General features: G+C 40.9%; 1 protein-coding gene across 1 annotated transcript in view; it reads right to left on the reverse strand.

Moving 5' to 3' along the window:
• Positions 1–15,114, reverse strand: part of Me1 (malic enzyme 1) — a 116,436-nt gene that overhangs the window by 37,353 nt on the left and 63,969 nt on the right. Inside the window, exon 7 of the mRNA XM_085827809.1 lies at positions 3,203–3,312. Coding sequence (XP_085683935.1) covers positions 3,203–3,312 — 110 coding nt within the window. The remainder of the gene's footprint in view (positions 1–3,202; positions 3,313–15,114) is intronic.

The raw sequence follows: 15,114 nt of genomic DNA on the forward strand, positions 1-15,114 counted from the left end.
TTTTTGTTTTGTTTTGTTTTTTTTTTTTGGTTTTTCGAGACAGGGTTTCTCTGTATAGCCCTGGCTGTCCTGGAACTCACTTTGTAGACCAGGCTGGCCTCGAACTCAGAAATCCGCCTGCCTCTGCCTCCCAAGTGCTGGGATTAAAGGCATGCGCCACCACCGCCCGGCGTGTTATGTTATTTTTGAAGTGCTGGAGATAAATTCCAGGCATTGTATGTTCTAGACAAGTATTCACCACTTACATACTTCCCGGGCCCTTGAGAGGGATAGGCTTATTCCACGGGTCACTGGAGGCTGCTAAAGAAACCACCTCAAAATGAACTGATAGGTGACTTGTGATATTAGCCTGCACTATGTACTTTAAAGCCACTCTGTCATTACACAGGGTTCCCTAGAGTCAGGGCTGCCATGTATTAAAACCAGACTTCCTTTCTATAGCTCACATGGACACTTAATACCTAGAAATTCTGGATTTCCTTCTGAAATCCCCTAAATACTTGATTCTAAGAAATCCCTAGCTGTCTGTAAAGTGACTATCCAGGAACTATGCACCACGAAGAAGCAAGAGTGCACAAGGATAGGCTTCTTAGAAAACATCAGCAACACACAACTAAACCAATGGAAGACACCAATTTTTATGAAATGACATCAAGGTTACTTGGTGGTGGGAAGCACTTGGCTGACGTTCACTGAGAAGAGAGCACAGGGAGATGGTTGGGCCAGGGAGGAAATGGGTTTGCTTTGAAATGGTTTCAGAATGAGGTAACGTTGAGATAGCTAAGAAGAGCTGTTAATAAACAGATGAACATGGTGTCCTGGAGTTCAAAGAAGTCTCGAATGCAGAAATAAGCCTGAAAGCTGAGTGTCACGGTATGGAATATGACCTAAGAGGCCAGGTTCTAAAGCAAGAAGAAAAGACCTAAAGTGCTGTCATGTGCCAGTCAGAGAGAAGAGAGGAACAGCCAGCACAGGGGGAAGAGATCAGCAGGTCAGTGCCAGGGCAACAGCACAGTGTTCAGGCCCGAGCGAGGGACAGGGCTATGTGCTGCAGACATTAAGACACAGCAGTGACGATGTATAATAATAAAATTATACTTGGCTTGAGAAATTAATATTTTTGCAATTGAATGATCATAGAAACCTTGTTAAAATCAGTCTACAAAATTAATATATTTGTGTGTATATATAGTACTTATTTTCTGTAAACTCTCAATTATATTTCATTGATCCTATGTGTTTGTTCTTGCTTTATTGTATTATATAATAATCCCTTAGAAGTATATTTGTTTTTTAAGACAGAAGAGGGATCAATCCAGATAAGATGGGAAGCGGGAAGAAATTGAGAGAAGTAGAGGGAGAACAAAACCACAATAAGGACACAGTTTGTAAGAAAATATATCTATTTTCAATAAAGAAAAATAAAGCAATAAAAAAAAAAAAGACACAGCAGTGACACAGAAGCCATCTGGGTCTCAAGTTGCTAGAACTTAATAACTCCCTCCCTGTGTTTGTCCTTTATCTAATGGTAAAATATGACCTAATGAAATAGGTTCCTAAGGCTTTCATATAAGGCCTGATGTTGAAGGATGGAGGACAGAGTGGGATGGAAAATCAGAGCCTGCACAGACAACCACAAGCAGCTAATAAAAGTCCACGGCCAAAGCATGTACCTGAAATATCAACTAGAATGCAGTAGACTATTCATATGCCAGCCTGGTCCTCATGTGATATCAGCCAACAGTGTGAGGAGCGGGTGTGGCAGCAGTTCCAAAGGTGTCAGGGACTGCAGCTAAGTCTTATGACTTGCACCTGACTTCCTCATACATCTGAATATAAGCCACAACCATCGTGAGAGCTGTGCAGGTGTACCAGGATACTGGTGAATCCATTTTGATGGAGATATGCCCCTGCTGCCCTGATTAGCTGAAGCTGCGTGCCTGGTGAGGGGGTGTGGCCTGCTGTGAGTGGATGGGAACTGAGAGTATATAAGAGTGAGAGGCCCAGGGTTCGGAGGGGGGGATATATAAACAAGAAGAAAGATGAAGACTGAATAAACTGCTGTTAGAAGGACTGGTGGTCGTGTCGTTCTTGCTGGTCGAGAGCGGATGTGACACAACAGGACACAGTGAGACCCTGACTCAAAAACCAGAGCTACAGCACTCACTGGAGTGAGGCTGAGAGACTGTGGCTAAGATGTATGTGCATTTAGACCCTTAAACAACAAGCTGTCTGTTTTCATGGATTTCCTTCTTTATTATGTCATAATAGCTGGAGATTTTTATCAGATTTCTAGGAGCTCATGTATAATCCTGGACATTCTACTATGCTTTCTCAAATGTGAAAGGGAACCAGAAATATAGCTAAAATCATCCAATATAAATCATGATTTTTAACAGAAATCTAATATCTACAGGATTTGATAAAAAACTGTGAACTAATTTCAGATATTTTTCATATGTTAATTTTGTTGTGTCTATATATGTGCTCTTTATATGCATGTATATACATAGGTATATAATTCTAAAAATTCTAAAAAATTAATAAAATGTTGCAATTTATTTCAGCTTTAATTCATTATTTTATTACTAACAATTTATATTTAATGGGAGAAATTATTTGTTTAATACAGATAGTATTTAAAGCATAAATTTTTTCACTATCTATACAACAGCTTCCCAGAAATTATAATACTTTTAAAACAGAAAATTAGTTTTGAAAATTACTGGTGTCCCAAAGCTGTGAAAATATATAAGTGTCTGATTTGAAAGAGGCTGTATTGTCTATAGTCTGTCACAGCCCTAACATGTAACCGTCTCAGCTCAGTGCTTCCCTGCCTCTCATGATGCTCCACCCCACACCTTACTGTGATAATGTTTTAATCGCCTGCAGCCTCAGCCCTTCAGTTTATTCATATTACGGTGTGTTGTATAATAGTCGCCTGGGGTGAGCATTCAGGCTTTAACTTTTCTCCTCCTCTTCTGATGCATATGGAGGGATAGGACGGGGTCCTCCAACAACCTAGAGCTGCATGCCAAGCTTCTGTGTGTCTTGCATGTCTAAATCACTCTGTGACATGATCTTTCTAGACATCTTTCCTGTGCCCCTCCTGCCTTTGCTTACACAGGTCATTGAATTTCTCTCTTGTCTGACTGGAGAGGATCATGGGCCTCGTGATCCATACACAGTGCAATGGGATTACCTTGAATATCATCGTTAAATGTGCAATACTTGTTTCGATACTTGTTCAGGAGACGAAATGCATTCCGATTGGCAAAATCTTCAAACTGAATAAGGCAATTCATGCCATATCTATGAGATAAAGACATGCAGTTCAGACACTAATTAAATAACATTTTAAGTAGACATTTAAAACTAGCTCATAGAAAAGACACGCTAATTTCTTTTTATAGTCCTATCTAGATGCTTAGCATAAATGTTTCACACATTATCAGCAAGGACTGACAGCATGCTTACCACAAAAAAGGGACTGGACTGGTACTATGGAATAATGCCAAATGACAAAAACTCAGACCAAAATATGATCCATATCCTCAAGGAATTTAAAGCTCAGTAGAAACAAAATCTTCTGAGTTAAATGAAAGGTATGCAAAAGGGAATATAAAAGCTATGCATAAACAAAGGATTAGTTATACAGAAAACGGTGCTTCTAGCTACACTTAGAAGCCAACTGACAAACTAATGAAGCTTTAATTGTCTACTACTTTGAAAGCTGAGATGCAGGGTTTATAAGTCAAGGCAAAGTAGAAGCAAAACAAATGAAAGGTAGAAAGAAAAAACCCCATTGGGAAAATGTCAAGCTCACTAATGGCCTGTAATGCAGAATACGTAAGGCCTACCCTTTTCATTCTCCTAACTCAGCTGGTCCACTCCATCTATGCACAACAAGGGCGGTTACCTAACTGTTTATGGGAGAACTCTCTGGACCATTTGCTGTTTCTGACTCTGAATACTCCCACACTCTACCAAGACAGCAGATAAATCCAGCTATACGGTCTGGCCAGCATCACAGATTTCCTATTTGTTTCCATGTTTGTGTGGACTTCAACACGAACCCAAAAGTTTTTTTTCTAGTCATGCTATACTGTTAAAGAAGAATGTCTTGCCCGGGGTCACATAGAAACAGAGCAGTCTATAGCTTAGTTCTGGAGGCTTGGGTTCAAGGGCTTGTAGATACTGCCTGGGGAGGACCATCTCCCAGTAGGCAGCATCTCTTTTCTGTGCGCTTGCATGGCAGAGGCAGCAAGCCCACACCTTCCCTTTAGCCTCTTTCATATGGGCACTAATCCCAATCATGATGGCTCACCCTCAAAAGGCCCCTCTTCTTCAGAGTTTCACACTGGGGTTTAGTTCTATATAAGCACTCAGATAAAACAGCTTCAACAACCTGATGCTCTCCTGACTACAAGTGTTCAATTCCTTAGCAGGCTTCTCATCTCATCAAAGAGAGAAATAGCTTTCCTCCCTTAGTCTACTGTCCGGACCTAACTCCATCAGATTTATGTTTCTATATCGTAGTTTTAATGCCTCCACAGTGGCTCGCTCCTGTCTGCAAGTTCCAATTCTTGGAACTCGATGATTTTAAAACCTCCTCAGACAGGAGCAAAATCAAAGTTATGATTTCTTTCATCCTCACAGTGTCAAAGTTGTCACGACAGAGTACTAAACTCTGTCCTCGTTTCTACTTCTTTCAGCCATGAGGACAGCTGTAGACCCCACTCCCCAACATCACAATGGAGATGAAGTGTGGCAGTGCTCTCTCCGGCTCCACCTTGTCCTACCACCATAACTAGCAAAGATCTCTCTAAGTCTATTTACTCATATACGATTATCATGTGTTTGTCCTTAATTATCTACCATTTAAAATTATGATAACATTTCATAGGTGAAATTGAGATTAAATCAACTTTTCCTCCCTTCCTTCCTCTATAAGATTTTCGAAATATACAGGAGGGAAGGACTTGGTACTTTCTGAGATTGATTTTCTCATAGCAGCCAGGATACCAATGGGCTCCTCTTGATTCCTCCTGGGAGGATGTATCTCCTCACCCTTGTACTGATAAATGGGTGAGAGCTGGAGTAGTTCCCTCATCCCACACTAATGCGATGTGTTTGCTGAGCTGCCCGCTACAGTGGCTGTAGCCTGGACAGAGTCTTAGTCACTTGTGGCCTTGTTAAGACCCTGGCCAAGAGATGTCACAAAGATCTGTCTGCTGCTCTTCAATGGCTGCTGTAGGAGGAAACTGGAAGATTTTGTCTCCTTTTCAGTTATTAATGAAACTTAACATTGTTTTCTGTTTCTTTGAATCTTTCTATATCCTGGTCATTTTTTAATTCTTTTTAGAAAACAGTATGTTCTTTGATTCATTTTTGCTGTTGTCCTTTCATTTACTACTTTAATAAAAAGTCTTTATATTTTCAGGACAGTACCGTCTATCATAGACTCTGCAAATGGCTTTCCTAATCGTCTATACTGTGCCACTGATCTCTTAGATGGTGTTTGTCCTGGACAGCTTTAACTATCACCCTGACATAGTCTAAGACCATCTGAGAGAAGAGTCTCAATAGAGGAATTGCTTGTATTAGTGGCCTGTGAGCATGTCTGTGGAGGACTGTCTTGACTGTTAAATGATGTAGGACAGCCCAGCTCACTGTGGGCAGCAGAAGCTCAAGGCAGTCGGTGTGAACTGTATACAAAAGCTAGCTTGGTATAAGATGCTTTGTGAGCCAGCAGCCAGCATCCTCAATGGTTCCTTTTGTATTTCTCTGGCTGTGAAATAAGTTCCTTGGTCAGAGGTAATGCTGTGTGGAATAGCAAGTAGGCCTGCCTTGAATCCTGTCTTGACTTCTCTCAATGATGGACCATGACCTGGAACTGGGAGCCAAATAAACCCTTCCCTCTCCCCGGCTGATTTTGGTAAAGAGTTTTCTGTTCTGTTTTGTTTTGTCACAGCAACACAAATGAAACTAGAATAATGTTTCTATTGATCTTGCCACAGAAATTTCAGGATTTTAATAAGATTACTTGAAGTTTTTACATATGGACTCACCTTTGGATAACACGCCTATGATAGCCTTTGCATGTGTATTAATTTATAATCCAAACTTTCTTCTAACAGCACCATGGGTTTAGACCATACAGTTTTAATGATGAAAGTATCTATTTTGTACATTATTTGCCCAGCTATATTAGTACCATTTATTTAGTACTCCATCATCATACACCATGTGATCCAGAGGAGAGCCAGCTCTTGTTTGTTTTTCTGTTTTGCTACACTACTGCTAACAACAGCAAATATGTTTTGCCACTTTGTAAGACATAACGCATACAATTAGTTTTCACAACCACACAATGGACTACCACCATGATTTTCATCTTATAGATATGGACAGATATAAGTATAAGGTGTAAACATGACAACTAGATAGTAATGATTAGTTCACTAATATGTGTATGCATAAAAAAATGTATCCTTGCTTTCACCAATACTGCTCTCAAATAACTTCAATATTGAGTGTGACTGGTTACACCTTTGTTCTTTCTATAACCTGGCTATTATAATGATTCTGGGCCACAGCCTATGGAGTCAGAACTCCCACACTGAAATCTTGGCATCTATGCAGATGAGTATACTATGTATCTTCAACTTTTCTGTGCCTGTGTTTTCCCACCAAAAAAGATGAGAATATTGTCCACATCTCTCACATATTTGTTATGTGGGTTGTCTGAAATGATATGTGTGTTTAGTGCAATGACTAACAATAAGTACTCTATATTCAAGAGTTTCAGAAATATTTAATGGTAGCAAAAGAATCTATTAGCCTTTAATCCCAGCACTCGGGAGGCAGAGGCAGGTGGATTTCTGAGTTCGAGGCCAGCCTGGTCTTCAGAGTGAGTTCCAGGACTGCCAGAGCTACACAGAGAAACCCTGTCTTGAACCCCCCCCCCCAAAAAAAAAAAAAGAAGCTATTAAATGTGAGATAATGTCCTCAAAGTCTAAGAGAAGTTTGAAAACTACTCTTCAGGAATAAGGCTAAAACAAGATAGTTTAGATGAAGCGACTGAAGGAACTTCAAAGGTTGTTCTTCACAAAGAAAATAATCCAAATAATAAAAGCTCTTTACCAGTTAATAAACGGAGAAATACATATAAATACAAGCAAACTTTGTCAGATGACATAGTACTGACAGACAGAAGTATTCCTGACAAAGTAAAGCTGACTGATCAGATCTTCAAACTCAGACTCCAGAGCAGTTGTTTGGTGCTGTAGAATCTACTGAGTGCACAGAGGAGGAAAGGCTGAGAAGAAACTGAGAGAGTGCAGACAAATCATGAACAATACAGCTGCACTTACAAGTTTTTCATTTTTCATATCCCAAGAAAGCCCTCCATGAAATTACAAAAATGTTATAAAGAGCTGAAAAGAGGCATTTCCATAATTATAAAGTGTCACTTTTGAAAATGTCAGTGGAGAAGTAAACTTTGTGGTAGCAACTAAGTGCCCCAAACACAGGTCTCGGGCAGCAGCCACCCGACGGCCGTGATGGCTACTTTCCAACTTTCTTGTTTCCAAGGAGCCTTCCTTCAGAAACCCAAAACTGCACGTCGTTGGACATTGCCCTGGTGTGTCATATTCTGGGGAATAGCGGCGGCAGATGCTCTGTCATTATGCTCAGAAGCAGCAGCCTGTGGTCTGTGAGGAGGCATCAGAGCCTTCTCAACTCTATTCCGGGATCTACTACTTACTCAGTCTGGTGGTTTGGGGCTTGTTACAGTTCCTCTGTGGTTGAAATGGAGTCCCTCCAGTGTGGTTTGCCTTCGTGTTCGGGACATGGTGTAGTGAAGCTATAAATCTACAGGGCTTCCACCGTGCCATCTGGGGAGAGTCCTAGGTAGTAAATCGGCACCCAGGGCACCTTATCATTTTCATGCGCCCGTTTTAGACTCATCCTCAGGAAGATGCCACACGCTCATTTTAATTTTGTGACATTTCCTACCTGGTAGTTAGCTCTGATCACTACTAGAGATTTAGAAAGAGGCTTTCGGGATTCATCTTGCAATGGATATCCTACACCATGGAATAAAGAGAACGTCTCAGAAGGGATGCTTTGTTCTAGCTTCAAGTTGCTACATGCCAAGAAATCAGGAGCAATGGAATGCTTAGGAATTAGCCAGTTTACCTCTACATAACTGTGAAAAGAGCCTAGTATTTTATAATCAAAATTTGGCATAAAATAGCAGGTATATATAGTTTGAAAAGCTAACAAAAATACCCCAAAACTGACATGTAAAACTTCTGGAGCTTGTGTTCTCTGTGGTGTGTTAAGTCTGGAAACCACCTTACTTCAGTGAGTAATCGCTGTGGCCAGAACTGACTAAGCACCAGATGGTATGGTCCACATTTCAGAGGGATTATATAATTTAATTCTCTCAGCAATTCAGCAAGGAAGGCACTGTCATTACATTTTACAGATGTAGAAGCTAGAGTTCCTTATGACTAAAGACCGAGCATTTAGTGAGCTCACACTGCTGTGCGGTTAGATCTGGGCTGACGGCAGGCCATGGGAACTCACGTGTTGGGCAAGCACTCTGACATTGAGCTACACCCAGAACTTTATCACGAAATCAGCAAGATTGCATCTGTGCGCATTCAACACACCAGGCATCTCAAAACCAGGCACACGTGGACAAACACTGATGGAAGCAGTAGTCTTTCTCTGATCTTAAGACACTGAGGGGTCATGTAACTGACTTGATCATGCATGCTCTTTCTGAAAGGCAGGGTAAAATCATGTTGTAGGATGTGCTATGTGTATGGCACTACACAGTGTCCAAGAGCTACAGTACTTCATATCGGATTAATTCCTTGGGGGTGGGGGAGACTTATTCCAAATGACTCATTTTGATAATATATTAAGGAAGATACTTTATAAATATAGCAGCATACAGAAATATAAATTTTGCCCTTAAAATGCTGACTGGGAAATAGACTCTTTAGATAGACAAAGCACGTGAGCAGAACAAACCTTTAAAGAGGTTTAGATTAAAAGGAAACGATGAGGCTGAGAATAGCTCAGTGTAGAGAAGCTAAGTACATCCTTAGGCAGCAGGCATGGGTCCTGGGTTTTCAAATCCAAGTTAAGTCAAACTCAATAGAACACAGAGAGCCCAGTAAAGGCTTTAGGGAAACCAGTCATCAAGCAAGGGAGACTTAAGTGTGGCCTTGGGGAAGACTCGAGTTAGAAGTGAACAAAGAATAAATGGGGGGTGAGGGTCCTAGAGTCTGTACTAGCAGTTGCTAATAATACTACTTTGAAGGAGTTCAGAAGATGAACGGTAGGTTTCAGATTACAACAGGTCTGGAGTGGCTCAGCAAAGAAAGGCCCTCCCCACCAAGCCTGATGACCTGAATTCAATCCCAGCACCTGGCAGGAAAAGGATACTTGCACGTTATCCTCTGACCTCCACACGTGTACTTCACCAAAAGTACACCCCTCCTCAATACAAAAAGTAAATAAATAAAATGTAATAACGTTCAGTTTCAGATTGAGTGGTCGTGAACGCTAGCATGGGTGATCTGAGTTCTCTCCGGCCATGCACCTTCACATCCCATGCACCCTGGTTCACTTCTTGCCCACTCACCAGGAAATGCCTCTAGTTGCAGCTCTCTGTGTTGTTTCACACGTAGATAGTCCTGTCACTGTCTTACCTTTCCTTCAACAATATTGTAACTGTTACTTCTTGATGCTTCTGTGTAAGCAGAGCAGTATTAAAGACTCCACTGTAACTATCCACCGTGTCCTTCCTGCATCCACTTTCAATCATCCTGTGTATCTCCTCTTAAGGATTCAGTAGCAGAATGCCTTCCTCACTGAGAACATGTTACATTAAATCTTAACCATCTTTCTTAAAAGTGGGCCCTTTTTATAGTAAGAACTTAGCTATTTCCTATTATCCCATAAAGAAACCTTGCCTTTCTTTCTTTCCTTATTTGTCAAATGTCCTCTAAGCAGCTGCTACATGCTCCTTCCCCTCCCGCCCCCACTCAGAGCACATAGTGACAGAGAATTTCAGTGTGGCATGTGTGCGTGCCACCTCTGTGGAAATGCAGGGCACCAAGGTGAAGAGCAGGACAAGTGCATCAAAAAGGCCCTCAAAAGGCTGCTGAAGCCTGAGCCAGGGGAGACTTCTAAGAGAAAGGAGAATTCTGGAGGCAGAGGAAATATGTTTAATGCTAGAATTAACTACATCTATGGCACAGTCTAGAAAGTAAAGTAAATTAACAATGACTAAAAGCACACAGCCTGAAAGGAAACAAAGCAAGAATTAAGAATAAAAGGTAAATAGGATTGGATCATGTTGTGCCTTTAGTCTGTGCTAAAGAAGTTCATCCTTGATCCAAGGGCGTGGACGAAGTAGCAATATACTGTGATCAATTAGCACCAACACTAGGGCATTGTAATCAGGGTATGGGTGTACCAAAGAGAGGCAAGAGTAGACCAGGGGGTTTCCTCGGGAGGTGGATGCTAGATCACAACTCTCCATCTGGAAATGAGAGTACAGATAGAGAGAAACAGATGGGTCTGAGAAATGTTCAGAAGACACAACAGACAATAGAGGGTGAAGAGAAGTAGATGAGATACAGAAGCAAAATAAGCTGTCATGCGCAGTTAGAATGTATGAGTCCAGAGTTGTCTCAGTGCTAGACAGCCAGATGTAGGTGAAGCTCGTGACCTAGCCCTGAGGAATATGCTATCATTGATCTACAGGTGAAAATGTTGGGACAAGCAAGGCCAAGATTATCATTTGTATCTTATTTATCCCCCAGAGCTTGTGTGGTACATATGTACATAATGTACTCAAAATACTCATAACACATAGGTAAATACACAAACCTATTTTTTTAAAAAAAAGAATAGGATAAAAAGATGCACCCCATTCTTTTGAAATGCTATTCTATATTCCCAAACAGTATAGCATCACTTTTAAGCTCTATATATTTGGGTAATTTGCACAGAGAAGATGAATATTGAATGGACATCCAATTTTTATGGTGCTATTAATAATAACTTAAGACGAGCAGTTAAGATGTCTTTCTGTGGTATACCCAAGTGGCTGCATGAAGCACTAGCTCTGTGCTATATTATTACATACTGCAATGTGCGACAACTTATTCAGTCCAGTCGCCTGTTCACGTCAATGTCAGCTTTTCGTTCTATAAGCAATGCTGCTGTGAAATGCCTGCTCATGTCTTCTTAAGGAGGAGTTTCCCTGGGTACAAAGTGCTGCGCTAGTAACTTCACTGTAATCCTACAGTGACTCATGGATGTATCCTCCTAAAAGCACTGTGCAAAACTGGCTTTTGCATCCTAGCATCTGTGTTCTCTGCCTTTACTTTTCTGGAAATTTGGTGGATATAATTGGCATCTGGTATCTGTGAATGGCACTAAGATGCTAGGCAGCCTCTGAATGCCCTTCATCAAAGAACTTACCATGGAGTATATCAGAACCTTATCTCCAGCTATAAGGCCTTTTCTTCTATTTGTTTTGTTGTTGAGATGTGGTGTCATGTGTCTTAGGCTGATCTCAAACTCATTACATAGCTAGAACGACCCTGAATTGGTCCTCCCACCCCCCACTTCTCATGTCCTGATGCATGTAAGAACTGTGGCCGCATTCCAGCCCAGCAGTCTTCCTGAGGAGCTGTCAGGCAGTTGCTAGGCCCAGCACTGGGAATGGGGCCAGCATCGCTCCTACCCAGCATGGAACTCATCTAAGGAACCTCTCTTTGGTCAAGAAATCCCTACTGTGCTGTCTGAAATCTGCCACATACATATATCACAGTTTGAGACCCTCCCTGCCCAGTTTTCTCCTCCAAATGTTCAATGCTGGCTGAAGTCAACCCACACTTGAACTTTCACAGCATTTACCATCAATGTCTGTCTGTCTGTCTCTGCATTTTTCTTTTTTCCTTTTTGTCTTTTTGAGTTTTGTTGTTGTTTGATTTTTTATCTGTTTGCTTGCTTGCTTTTGAACAGGGTTTCTCTGTGGGGCCCTGGCTGTCCTAGAACTTACTCTGTAGATCAGAAATCCGCCTGCCTCCTCTGCCTCCTCCTCTGCCTCCCAAGTGCTAGAATTCATGGCCCAGCCTCTACCCATGCATCTCTTAAGGGACAACTCTCAGCAGGTTTGATGAAAACACCCATTGAGACCAGAGTGACTGTTAGAGTGTAAGCCTCCATTTGAACAGCTTCAGCGGTATCTCAGCTCCTCCACTCACTGTCACACAGCCCCGGCAGTCACTCAGCTTCCCTGTCCTTTAGCTTCGTCTCTAAAGTGAACTATTCCAATACTGCATCACAGTTAGAGAGATCAACACTCCTGACACATACACATCATTACGGTTTGCTCAGTGTGATCTTATTCATCTTGAGAGTTGTCATTAAGTGTTGTGATGTATGAAACCATGACCTGTCATGTTTCCTGGTTATGGCCTTCTAGATGCGCATGCATGCCAAGAGGTGTTAACCCAGAAGGTGAGAAAAGGCAGTATGATCCCAAATAAAATAGTCGGTAGTAACAAGTTGCTCCAATGTGATTACTTCTCAGTTGCTAATCAGCCTGTATTCTAAAATCTTGTGTCTCTATGATTTGTACTTTCTTCGATTTTTGTTCATAATATTCTCTAAATAAAATTTTATACACACATTAAAGAATCTTACCTGTAACACTTGAGAAATGTTCTCTGTAGGTTTTAGGAAAATATCTTGTGTAGTTTAACACACATAAAGATTTCACAGTCTGCAACAAGTGGTGGGAAGAAAAAAACCCATCCTGTCTTCCCAGTCCAAAGTGAGCCACCACCACATGTCAACTCAGAAGCCCAGAAGCGTCTACTTTAGAACACAGTTCTCCCGTGAGCTCATCTGCTTTCACTTACTGTGTGTTCTGCTCAGCACCCCTCATTCTTTCCCATGGCTGTCAGCTAGCTAATACTCCAGAACACAGCAGCCCCCAGCTTTTCTTAAATAAATGGTCTACTATATTTCAAGATCCCTCTTTTCTCTAAGAGTCCTCTGAAATAAGCAAAAGCTTGATAGTCATGGAAGGCAAATTCTATTCTATTTCTGTTCCCCGAGTCAGCGATAGTTCTATCCTTCAGTGATTAGAAACGCCTGAGGAAGCAGGTCCCTAGTTTTCTGGAAAACAAGCAAAACTACCAAGTGGTATGTGAAGCTCTAAGCAAAACAAAACACAATTCTCCACTCAGCATTTGAGCTCTCAGGACTCTGAGCGTGCTTATCTAAACCAAGAGCCCCTGACAAGAGGAGAATGGCATGTGCACTCTCATTCTTATTTAGAAAGTGCCTTTCAAGGCCCAAAGAGTTGAAAAGACCCCCACACACATGCAACTCTTAAAATAGAGCTAGAGTTCTAAATTATTCAGTAGTTTAAAATAAAGGTAATGGAACCTGGGAGAGTCCATCACAACTGCCTGCTCCTGAGGAAAACACATACAGCACCAAACTGCACTCATGTATCACAGAAGCCAAACGGTTATTTCAGAAGAATAGATGTAGTTAGGCTAAGAGAGAAAAAGTGCAGCCAGAGACATCTAACTAAAGACACCACACAAAAGTCTGACAAAAGACTTTTTAATGTTAATACAAAATGAAATCTAGAGAAGGAATGGCCCCTGATGTGGAGACAGTCTCCCTTCAGAATTCTCGTTAGCCACAACTCTCTTTTCACACTAGACTTATTACACACTAGTGCCACAGGCTCCAAAGAATTCAGAAATGGGCACTTACTGTTTTCCATTATCTTTGTTTTGTTTTTTTAAATAAAGTTAGATGACCTGACAGACAACTTCATGAGTGAGCCAGGTTCTCTTGTCCTACAGAGCCCTACAGAGAGAGAGGCCCCCCTCCCTTGGTGTTTACTAGAAAGAGGAGGAAATGCAGCGAGAGCCTATTTGCATGGAGGCCACTAGCTCTGGGTTCCCTACAGGTCAGCAGCTCTTCTGTCATCAACCTCTTCTCGCTACATTAGTTACTTGATGTTCCCATGAGCTGATACCAATAGCATTTTGTGGAGTCTGTGGTCCAGGAACAAGGGTAGGGTTTATCCTTTCAAGCCCCACATTAGGAAGAAACTTGGCAAAGAAAGAACATTCTGCATGATCTAAGTCACAGGTCAAAATACCAGATATAAAACATTCCATACTCTCTACCAGATATAAAACATTCCATACTCTCTACCAGATATAAAACATTCCATACTCTCTACCAGATATAAAACATCCCATACTCTCTACCAGATATAAAACATTCCATACTCTCTACCAGATATAAAACATTCCATACTCTCTACCAGATATAAAACATCCCATACTCTCTACCAGATATAAAACATTCCATACTCTCTACCAGATATAAAACATTCCATACTCTCTACCAGATATAAAACATTCCATACTCTCTACCAGATATAAAACATTCCATACTCTCTACGTCTCAAGGGATGCAAAGACAATCCTAACAATGGAGAAAGTTAAACTTGAATAAAGATATGGATATCATTAAATCAATTTACTAGACACACTAAAAGATCCTAAACGTGATATACCTTGAAAAAGCTACCAAATAAATAAATACATAAGAAAAACCATAAAAGCTTACTTCCAAATAGCAGACACAAAACAAGATTCCTTGTCATGGAATTCTAACAGACAGCAGTATCTTTTCTTAAATATAATATGCTATTTTGAACTTTGATTTTACTATTATTAACTTTTAAATGGCACCAATTTCAAAGATTTAGAAAATAATTTATTTAGAATATATTTTAATTAGATGTAAACACAATCTACTGGACCTTAACTTTTCTCATGGCTGACTTTTAAGGAACTGTCTGAAATAGAAAATGAAACCAAGCTATTATTACCGAAGCTGGGGAGAGGTGCATTATGCTTCCAAATACCCCACAGTTCTGCATAACAGGAAGCTGTGCTTGCTGTTTTTAGGGATAACTAGGGTGGCAGTGCAGTGAGCCACTCCCTAAAAGTCCCAGGTCTAAATACAAACAACGAA

Source organism: Mus caroli, unplaced genomic scaffold (assembly GCF_978045245.1).
Source record: "Mus caroli unplaced genomic scaffold, Mus_caroli_1 scaffold_11, whole genome shotgun sequence".
Lineage (NCBI taxonomy): Eukaryota > Metazoa > Chordata > Mammalia > Rodentia > Muridae > Mus > Mus caroli.